The sequence below is a fragment of the Loa loa genome, assembly GCF_000183805.2.
Source record: "Loa loa unplaced genomic scaffold supercont3.86, whole genome shotgun sequence".
Lineage (NCBI taxonomy): Eukaryota > Metazoa > Nematoda > Chromadorea > Rhabditida > Onchocercidae > Loa > Loa loa.
In genome coordinates this window covers 17,436-28,117 of record NW_018108266.1, presented here as the reverse complement: position 1 = coordinate 28,117, position 10,682 = coordinate 17,436, and the positions used below count along the sequence as shown (strand labels likewise).

The 10,682-nt window shown below is 34.6% G+C and overlaps 4 protein-coding genes across 5 annotated transcripts; all 4 read right to left on the bottom strand.

The window, feature by feature from the left end:
* LOAG_03594 (RING finger protein) lies at positions 1-1,864 on the bottom strand (the record flags this gene model as incomplete). The annotated part of the gene is made up of 6 exons (XM_003139131.1): positions 1-333; positions 768-887; positions 1,013-1,089; positions 1,264-1,369; positions 1,511-1,619; positions 1,806-1,864. The coding sequence occupies 6 exons, from the start codon at positions 1,862-1,864 to the stop codon at positions 1-3; spliced, it is 804 nt and encodes a 267-aa protein (XP_003139179.1).
* Positions 1,865-3,294: 1,430 nt separating this feature from the next.
* Positions 3,295-4,572, bottom strand: LOAG_03593 (hypothetical protein; the record flags this gene model as incomplete). Its single annotated transcript, XM_003139130.1, has 4 exons — positions 3,295-3,402; positions 4,112-4,205; positions 4,333-4,376; positions 4,495-4,572. The coding sequence occupies 4 exons, from the start codon at positions 4,570-4,572 to the stop codon at positions 3,295-3,297; spliced, it is 324 nt and encodes a 107-aa protein (XP_003139178.1).
* On the bottom strand, positions 4,138-5,206 carry LOAG_03592 (DnaJ domain-containing protein). Its single transcript, XM_020446367.1, has 2 exons — positions 4,749-5,206; positions 4,138-4,376 (listed from the first exon to the last, which is right to left on the bottom strand). The coding sequence occupies exon 1, from the start codon at positions 5,111-5,113 to the stop codon at positions 4,775-4,777; it is 339 nt and encodes a 112-aa protein (XP_020303281.1). The 5' UTR covers positions 5,114-5,206; the 3' UTR covers positions 4,138-4,376; positions 4,749-4,774.
* A 1,244-nt stretch (positions 5,207-6,450) lies between these two features.
* LOAG_03591 lies at positions 6,451-10,662 on the bottom strand (the record flags this gene model as incomplete). 2 transcript variants are annotated; one of them, XM_020446365.1, is made up of 12 exons in its annotated part: positions 6,523-6,678; positions 6,816-6,918; positions 7,147-7,273; positions 7,438-7,573; positions 7,748-7,842; positions 7,984-8,158; positions 8,620-8,729; positions 9,146-9,289; positions 9,363-9,460; positions 10,168-10,220; positions 10,314-10,502; positions 10,600-10,662. In XM_020446365.1, the coding sequence occupies 12 exons, from the start codon at positions 10,660-10,662 to the stop codon at positions 6,523-6,525; spliced, it is 1,449 nt and encodes a 482-aa protein (XP_020303280.1). The 2 variants fall into 2 exon arrangements, with proteins under 2 accessions (XP_020306177.1, XP_020303280.1); XM_020446366.1 differs by lacking the exons at positions 10,168-10,220; positions 10,314-10,502; positions 10,600-10,662 and having other exon boundaries at positions 6,451-6,678; positions 9,363-9,509.
* Between the last annotated feature and the right edge of the window lie 20 nt (positions 10,663-10,682).

Here is a 10,682-nt window from a genome sequence, read left to right as displayed (position 1 = left end):
TTATTCTTCTTGAAAATCCCTTCCTCTTTCTCGTTCACCATTTCCACCACCAGCATTACCGCCAAAACGTAATCGTCCACCAGCTAACAGTTGCCGAAAAAGAATTGTAGCATACACCAAAACAACAAATGCAATAAAAATATCATCCACCATACCAAGTACACCGAACGCTGCTTCCGGTAGTATATCAAACGGACTCAAAATATAGATGGCCATACCGAAAAGACATAAAAAGACACGAATCCGAAACATAAACATCAATCCGTTGACTGAAACTGCAGCACGAAACATATATGGGACTAATATAGGTAAATCCCGAATGTAATCAATAATCTGAAAAAATGCATGGTGAGTTTGATGAAATATTAGTAGTAATAAGTCGAGAGATGTTGGTAATTTAGAAAGAAATTTTATCTTTCGATATCTCGCTAACAAAAGGAAATTTATTATATTGATTACTCCGTATATTCGTGATGTTCATTCTTTCCACAGAACATACATTTTGATAAAATAGATTGTAAGACTATGAGGTGAATTATTCAAGAAACAGTATGGATTATGAATATAAAGAACATGAAAAAAAAAATGATATTGAATCATGTCTTTGTTCCTATGTAAAATGTGTCCATGCAGTAATATTGCTAAATCGCACAGCAAACAAGACATGTTATTTTGCTGATATGTATTTGACCAGTCGTTTCAAAAAACTCTTTAACCTATTCAGTTACCACAAACAAAATTAAGTTAAAAATAAGAAACAAACTCACTGGTCTTCTTTCATTGGAAAACCTTCGATTATAGTCGGTTAATCGTTCATCACATCGTAGTGCTTCATCAGCACTACTTTCTCTTTCACCTTCTACTGGTAAAGGAATCAGCAAATTAACCTGCAATGTAAGTAAAATTCCACAAATGACCACGAAATAATTTATCTCAGAAAACTGCTAGTTTAGAAAATTATTATTAAAGAATATGAAAAAATTGTACTGCAAATAAAATTGCCAAAACATACAGTTTCTCTACACACTGCGCATTTTACAGGTGTAATCAAAGAAGCACTGTACTGCCAGTACCCATAAATGCAACTACCTGCAAAATTACACAAAAAAATTTCGAAACTTTTATCAAATTTCCATATTCTGTCCAGACAATAAGTGAAAAGTCAGAATCAAACCCTGCCTTTCACAACACAATTCATAATCACTGATTCAGAACTTTAAAAGAATGATGTGATGAATCAAGTGGACACGTCTAAGAACTCACAACAAAATAGGTGGCCGCAGTTTGTCACAACAGCGAATGAAGCTTGGCCAAAACATATTGGACAAGTACGATCATCTCCAAACCGTCGCAGCGCTCTCGGGCTATTCTAAAGCCCAAAAAATAAATAGACTGATGAAAGTTACCATAACTGTCTCAACAACTAATAGTATGCATTTTTGTCGTAATTTCTGGAATAATCTATGTCAGTCAAAATAAAAACATTTTAAGAGAAGCTATAAGAACATACGCCATTTGTACCAGATTGCGATTCTTCTGTTTGTGTACCACCCGAGAATGCACGTCTGAATTCAGCTACAGCCGATTCCAGAGTAGGATGAATATTCCTTTCTTGACGTCTAAAAACAGATTAGAATTTATATGAAAACTAGCACCGATCAGTTTTGTTTCCTGCAGAAGATAAAAGTAAGCATTCTGTAATAAGACAGAAACTGTTAGATTCAAACATCTGGGAGTAAAAGAAGGTAAAACAAAAAGCATAATGTGCAACATTAAAATTACGATGAAAACAAAGAGAGACTTACTCTTGCCGACAGTATGCAAAACAGACCACGCCAATAAGAGCACATAGAAACGTAAACATCACAATGATTTCATTGTCGAAACCGGAAAGAAGTACATTTTACATAAAGTTAAAACCAATTTCCATTCAACTAAATAGACCCGCACATTTCAAGTTCCAAGGAAAAAGTTAACTTCCTTCATCAACATACACACTGAATATAAAACAATCCTTACTCCCACTCCTATCCCAAGGATAAGAGAATACATGACGGCAGTATTATAAGACCGCAGCACATAATTACCTGTTTGGATTTCTTTTGAAACATGACTTGAGAACTTACTGATTTGGTTTTATATTTAACCAGATGTAGAAGGAAGGATTTACCTTCAATGAACTGGAGTTCGGCAATACCAGCATGCACCATCACCACTTTCATCAATTCCAGTAAGATAGCGTTCCGGTGACACATTGATGAAATGGAATAATTATCATCACGAACACTGCCTATTTTCAGCTTAAAATGCTCACCTGCAAATAATCTGACAAAATTTCAACACTTCCGATGTTTACACTTTTTCGGCATCCATTTGTTTATATGTACTCACAAAACATTAAAGATTAAATGTTGTTCCAGTGTTGACAATTTCTACCATTTTGCATCCCTCACAACTTGATAGAAAATAACAAAAAATAATTAATCAAAAGTGATCATAATAAACTCCACTTCCCAGCTTAGATGGAAATCAACTGAACATCATCCTGTCAAAGCGCTGTTTGAATGCTGGTTAGATACTATTAAAGCAGAAGGAAGATAGGCTCTACAAGTTCGAAGCACCAACAATCCACATACTTATCACAATATCATCAGAAAGTTACATGTACATAACATGACATGATAGCCCGCATCCTAAACATGGTGTTCAAGAAAAGACGTTTTGTCGCTACACGCTGTTTCTGTCTTACCCTTGCTCTCGTTACGATCGTGTTGTTTTTGTTTTATGCGCTACACACACTGTCCAACTGGAGAGGTGGAATATTTGGGAGTGGAGAAGAATGCTTCCCTGAGGAGAAGTTCTCAGGACCGATTCAATCCACTGACCGTTATATTTTATCTTTTATCCTGTTATTTCTTGTCTTTGGCACGGCTATCCCACTATTCATTCGGAGTTTAAATTGCAATTAGACCAAAAAGAGTTTGATATATTGATTGGTGCAGTGACTAGAAGAATATGACAAAAACTCACATCCGTAAGCAATGTCACAAGTAAATGTGAAATGATAGGAAGAAATCCATTAAAATCAGCACTACTTTATCCAATGAAATTCGATACACAGTTTAAAATAATTTAACAACTTAATTATATTTATGAGGAATGTTAATTACTTAACATGTTCTCTATAGACGAAGAGATAAGGGGAACTCTTCGCATAGGCAGAACTTTAAAATTTTCCGGAGAAAAGTACACTGCCCTCACTTATCAAGTGGACTTTAATCGTCAAGTTGCGTACTATACTGACACCTCCAGACATTTCTTCGATTTTCCGGAAGCAGTCTTAAATGCAGCCAATTCTTGACACCCTTTCATGATGAACGCAGCTCTAGAAGGTCCACAGTTCTTAGAAATAAAGAATTATTGTATCTAGTCTTCAGAAGTTAATCACCTGTTCAATGCATCTTAATTCCTTTAAAATAAGCACTAGTAGTTGCTTTACAATAAATTTTTCTTATGAAGCCCGTTAACTTAAAGAAAAAGTAAACAAGCGAAGATGAAATATCTACATCTTCTCATTTCCTTGCGTTTACATGATCTCTCCATCACTTAGTCTACCTCATTTTATTACCACTATTACTATTATCATACACTACTATATTAGTTTTATCCTATTTCGCGTTATTGTCTTATTCTTCCACTTTTTTTATTATTGTTTTATTCCATCTTTTCTTTCATTCCATCTTATCCACTCATTTGAAACAAAGGAAACTGAACTCTCACAGGTCAGAAACAAATGATAAATGTTTCTGATGAGTAAATCAAAAAATTATTAAAGCTGCCTCTTCTATTATACTTTTAAATTGCAACATATTTCACCAAAATTCATCCATATTAACTAAGTGCTAGTTTAAACTTATTTCTTTAGCAAATTATATAACACACTTATGTAATTTAGTATTAGTCAGGAGAAGAGGAATTATCTCCGTTCAACTAAAACAGAATCAGAAAGAAATTCGGACTTGACCAGGAGGTCTTGACCTCACTGTTTCTATATGGTGCTTTAGTTTATGCTAGTGTCTAAAGCAAAGAGTTCGTTCGGTAATCGTAACACGTTGATCAACGAAAAATGAACAATGAGCAGCACTTTACACATTAGTGGCAATGAATGAGTGAGCAGAGCTTGCTCCCAACCAACGAGTGTATTTCTGAATTATTATACCAGAATGAAAATTACAACACGAAAAAACAATTTGTGAAGAAACTACTAAATGTAAGCAAAGTTGGTTCGACTGGACTTATAAACAGTTCATTTCGCATATATCGATACCATACGAGGTACAACGACAAAATCCCCAAGATGATAATTTGGAATTTACCTAAAATGAAAAGTTTTACTTGAGAAAAGTGAGTCTAAAATCAACAGCAAGTAAAGAACAACAACCAGGCTGCAGTAGCTAACATGCTCATAGAAGCATAAATTTTAGGAAACTTTACATCTTCTCTTTCTACAAAGCAAAGGATTCCTTCAGGGTAAAACTGTAGCAAAATAATACCAACGATTTCTTTTGACATTGTCAAATAAAAAAAGTGTATATTCATCGAGTCCTACCTACAGAATACAGTAGTAGCATTGAAATGACTGTTTTCGACTAACAACATTTTAGCTGTTTCAAACGCATAAATCTTCTGTAAATGTGAATTACATTTATGCTGTTCTATAACCGGCAGTAGCATAAAAAACCACCTACATGAGATACAAATTACTAGTCAAAAATTAGTCGTGTCTTGTTGATTCTAATTTGTCTTTTGCTTCGTTAATTTTTGCAGCCAAATAGGGTGAACCACCGCGATCAGGATGATTGGCAATCATTATACGTTTATGCGCTTCCTTCACTTTTGATGCTGGAGCACTGGGTGAAACACCAAGGACTAATGCAGCTTCACGACGTGTCATAACGGGCTCGAAACCACCACGATAGTATTTTGACATATTATTTGCAATAGGCAATGTTTTGGCCATTTTCAGGAACGTTGCACGATTTCGCAGCATCATACGCCCAGCTAGTCCAATGGCTACCATACTAACGCCACCAATGATAAGCGCAGATGACATTCTTAGATTCTGTCAAATTTCAAAATTATACCGTTATTTTCACTGAAAATATCTTCTATTTTCCCAACTATTAAGGCTCTACCGCTGTAAAGAAGTCTTCCCGTTGCCATCAACCAAAAATTTAGCCTGTCGAACTTCCAAAATCAATCTCTTCAAAGATAATTTAGAAAAAAAGTCCCTATATATAATTAACAATACCATTCCTGAGGAGGAAGAATGTCTTACAGAAGATATAAAAGACTGATCCCCACTTACTTCTTATTCAGAATCAGTAATGTTATGCAAATTTAAACAGCTGTCGTACAAAACTCAACTCTTAAACAAAATGATTTTTAAAGCTCATTAGAGACAACAATAACAAAAGTAAAACAAATAAATAAAAAGGAGAACAAATCACAGTAAATGAAAGATCTGGCACATAGAAGGAAGATAACAAACTGGAAATAAGTCGTAAATTTTAAACCATCACAAAGTATTAAGAAATTTAAACCCCTAAAAAATATAATTTTAAGCAAGAAATCACTATACTGTCAAAGATTCAACCAGAAAAGACTTTCTAGAGCTCGTTTTCCAATGGATTATCCAATAATTTGATAATGAATGAAGTACTTTTTACCAACTTTTAGTATTTCTTATTAACTTTGAAATTTTATGAAAATTACATGAGAAATAGAATAAAACAGCAACAAAACAGTTGTTCACAAAAATGAACAATGTGGGATTATCTAATATAAATTAAGGGCTACCAGTTCAGTTCAAATAAATTGCATGCCGCAATTATTTGATAATCGTCAGAATGCTAGAAAACCTATTAACCTCTAATCTAACCTATTAAGTCCCACTCAGTCTATCTCCCTTTCTCCTTTTTCCGGGCACCATGAATTATTTTGTTTCCCTTTTTTCTTTGCTTCCACCTCCCTGAATTTTTGGCTGCTCCCAGAAATCTTTGCGTCATTTCCGAATGTTCCTGAGGTTCTATTTCCGCCAATTTCGCAATACGTTGAACAGTTCCTGACAAGTCTCTCATTTCCCTTTGGTTGCCTCTTTTTTAGCCACTTCTTCCCCAGAACTTTCGTGACTTTTTCTAAAACAAACAGTACACTGCGTGCTAAAACTTTCATTCCTAGCCAAGCATTTTCTTTGATTTCTCAATTCATATCCTAACAGTTCAGTTAGCTCTTTCTAATAAAACCGTAGTTTTTGCTAGGTTTCTTCCATGACTGCTCTTTTCACCCACTTTCCACGTTTCCTTATCAACCACCAACCATTTAACTAGACATTACAAAACATTTAAAACATCAGATCTCTCTTTATCTGATTCCGTTTGTTTCGTTTCATTCAGTACACACCGCACTTCTGTTCCATTTTTAAAAATGTTAGGAGAGTTTCCTTTCCTCACAATTTCAATTTTAATTCGCCGTATGAAAATCAATAATATCGGTATTCAGTTTTCTCGTAACTTTTTCCACATTTAGCACGGACTGACCACAACGCGGTGTAACTCGAACCCCAACTGCTTCCAACACTTCAGTTAACTTCCGAGAATAATCCATATGGCCTTTTATCTACAAAAGAAAATGAATTACAAAGTCACAGTAATGTGCTATTTGCAATATTTAACTATGTATTTTTTAATCAAGTGCTTTACGTAAAAGAAATTGTATTAAATTGTCGTAAAATTTTTTGAAAAGAATGAACGAACTAAGTGAGAGAGATTGAAATTGACAATTTTCTTTTCCATTTTGCATATGACAGGACCGGTGCCAGCAATCGTAAATTGCACACTCATTGCACGGTAAATAAACCTGCAAAGTTAACAATTATGCCAAATATAGAATTCAAAAACAAATACAAAGTCCATGCACATTTCAGGAACTTCGACAGCTAAATTCATATGAAAAAACATGTGTAATTTTGTTACAAAAAGTGAACTAAATTAAAAGATTCAAATTTATAATCATGTTTTCCTTCTTGCATCCTAAAGGATTAGAAAAAAATGAAGGGATAAAAAAAACTTCATAGGAAAACCTGACCTCAGTAACCAGTCACTGTTACAATAACCATTTATAATTCGTCCTCCAACAATTCGACTTATCTGATGCCATTGAATAGGCGAAGCTGTTACAGGCGCGCCAAGAAGTACCACGTCATTAACTATTCCTGGAATCCTTTTTCAAATTTTACATCAATATGAGTATGGAAAAAAAAACATGACACTTAAGTGACGAGAAAAAGTTCTCCAGCCTACATTCAGCAATATCAGTATCTTTTTAAAAAGTATTAGTTTTTAAAATCTATAACCAATTTGATCCGTAAAAACTCACCATAGCAAGAAATGCGTTTGGTCATGGCCATTAAGCAATGGAAAATTACGCGTGCTCCAAGTGAAAATCCTATCAAGGTAATAGGACGATTACCATGCGCACGACTTAGCAATACTTCGGCTAATTGTTCGCCAACCTAAAAATTACATATCTTCTGGTAACTGATCTGAATTTTTCAGAAGTGGTGACTTAATTTGCCTCAGTGATTGTCCCTAAAATTTTAAAAGATGTGGTCTGTCAAAGTGTGATCTTAAATGCTGGATGAAAATAACTTGCTCCTGCGGAAAATATAAACTGTAAGGATTCATACCTCGGCAGCTCGCCTTACGCAAACATTCCATGGGTTATCGATTACACTGGACACAGAAAGAAGCGCCGCTGGCCAAGCAACCGCAGCAACTAAACCTACAATGGTTTTTCTTTACCTGCGGTTTCAAGAAAAAATTGAAGACAGAACAAGAAAGACCAACTTGAAAATTCTAGAACAGAATAAAAAATCCTTTAACAAATGGCAATAAGAAGATCAGTATAGAAAAAAAAAAATACCAGCAAGCCCAGTTTCCAAAAGAGTATGTTGAACAGCAAGCGATACTGCAAAAGACGTCAAATAATCAATTGCTCGTCCTAGTTCTGCCAAATATTTACTTTCATAACGCAAGACATACTGTTCGCGCGACATCCATAAATGCCGCCACTGCTGTTGAAAAACACGTTCTCCTTGCTGAAACAAAGAAATTCTTCAAAACTTCACTGAAATGTGAACAAAACTACAACTGTAACCGCCTCTACCAACCAACGGAAGCAATTAATTAATGTTAGTTAGATCCAAAGCTGATAACTATTATGGCAGTAATGGTCGCCAAGTAAAAAGGATAACTTCCTAATTTAAGATCATAAGTTTCAAAATTCAGAGGCAAGCGACATAACTCCAAAATAAAAAGACATTATGTCGCAGAAACCTTACAAAAGCATATCTTAAAGCATATCTCAGCAATATCTTGCGTCAAAACCAATTTTCAACAATTCAGAACGACAAGATGGTAGTATCATCATCTTGTTTCGAAATGAGTAAAATCTTTTTTATTTCAATTTAATTTTAGAAAGTAGAACCAAATAAAACCATGAATTCGTTTTCAGCTATCAGAAAACTGTGATCATTTGAGAAAAGAGTTACAAATTTACATCTTCAATCCATCCACTAACTGCCAAAATACAATGCAAACTTTGTCCTTCAGAAACCGGCTGAATTACAAACTCTTCGATTGCACCTACTCGTTTCCGCATTTTGTAACCTGAGAGACAGAAATATTAAACCACAGTGAAGTTCACTGAAAAGAAATTTCAAGTTAACATGTCAGCACTGGAAATTCCGCTTTCGACGGTTCCAGTCTTAAAAACAAATATGGAATAATATATGGTAGACTCGAAATTCCAGTGAAGTATGAATAAAGCCAAAAATTTCTGAAGATCAAGTTCCACTTTTTCAACAGAGTTCCAAATCGTTTAGAAACTGTTAGCACACGAAGGATATAAAAAATTCAAAAGCCGATGAAACGAGTATTTTATATAATCTGTGGATCAAGGAAACTTATAACTAAAAACGATGGGACCCTTTTCCGCGTTGCAATGAACATTCGCAACACAACTCCTCTAATTAATGTCGTATCATGAAAAAAAATTTACGATCAATTTGCTTCAAAAGACTTGCCTGTTAACCCCGCGCCAGCTATTCCAAATAACGACCCAAGTACAGTAGCGCCCGCTGCTGTTCCAATACCTGCTGCTGCTCCAGCACCTATTATGGCTCCTGCACCAACTGCTACCAATGGTGCTGCTAGGCCAGCCGTTATTCCTAAAATCCGGAAATTATAATACAACATGTGAAACTTTTGAAAGATATGAAGATAACGTTAGTTAAATTTTACCTAATAAAAAACCACCAACACTACTCGCTGTTCCAATCATAACATATCGTTTAATTTTTTTCAGTTTCGCAACTCTAGCTCTTACCATTCTTTGTTCTCTGAAAAGAAAAAAGCAATTTGTGTTCTCTGATCCAAGTAAAATACTACGTCCTCATGCAACAAATAATCTTACAGTACAGTGTGTTCCCCTAATCTCAAATGCAGGATATTCCGGAATTATTTCGACCATTTTTTTTTAAAATAATATTATAAGCAAAGAACATCAAGTCTTATTAACGGATATACAACTTTTTGATTATAAAAAATGTCCATGCATTTCACTATCAAAATTTTACAATTACCAATTTTAAGACCATTACTCCTTCATCCATCAAGACCACAGTGCGGATGCGATACACTAATGATAATACACAAAAACATCAAAATGCTGAATGAAATGAGCTTAACCTTTCCTCGAAAAATTGACACATCAAAGAGGACCAAAAAGAAGTGCAAGAGAGTGACGTAAGGCAATAAAAAAATTTCTTTTATTATTTTCAGTGTAACTTTTACAGTGTGTGAGCAGTTATTCAGAGTTATAGATTGTTTTGAAGATAGAAGCTCGTGTTCTCCAGAAGATTAAATGACATAAATCTCATGTGTAGAAAGCAGTGCAAAATCTAACCCTTTGGTTTCGTCCGCGCTAACAATTATTTCGTAAAGGCATGAACAATTATATTAACAAAGAAAGAGATAAGAAATGTCTTTTCAAATGGTCGAAAAATCTCAAAGTGCATAATAAAATAATCCTTCCAATAGTACTTACTCACTTTCTTTGTAATGATATCCAGTGATTGTATCTACTAATGCATCCTCTATCTAAAATGGAGCTTCAATGAGATAATTGTTTCTTTTAATATTAAAAAATCTGAAGAACCAATATACTACCTTCTAATACTTTAAAAAACAAACATCTTCAAAATCGTCCTGTCCTACAGCCAGAAGTGCACACATATGACGCAATAAAACACGATAGCGACAATCGTAAATACCTGGAAATGCAGTATCATTTAATTGAAATGTCACATGGGAAAACTGTCGCTGTTGTTTCAAAGACGAGTTTTGAATAATTGAGCATGAACTATCGGAACAAGACAGATTCTTCACGTTAGTAGAAAGTCGAAATTCTTTCCTACCATTTCATCCTTTTATTAAAACAGTAAGATCTTAAAACTTTTGAAGATTTTGCTTTTCTTACTTCTCCCACAATCGCACTACACTGCAGATGCGACTTCAGTGGAACATAAAATGCACGAACCATACTCGATGAAAATAGACAAA

Coding starts and splice junctions, on each gene's coding strand:
- LOAG_03592 (XM_020446367.1), bottom strand. CDS start 5,113: ATGTCATCTGCGCTTATCATTGGTGGCGTTAGTATGGTAGCCATTGGA.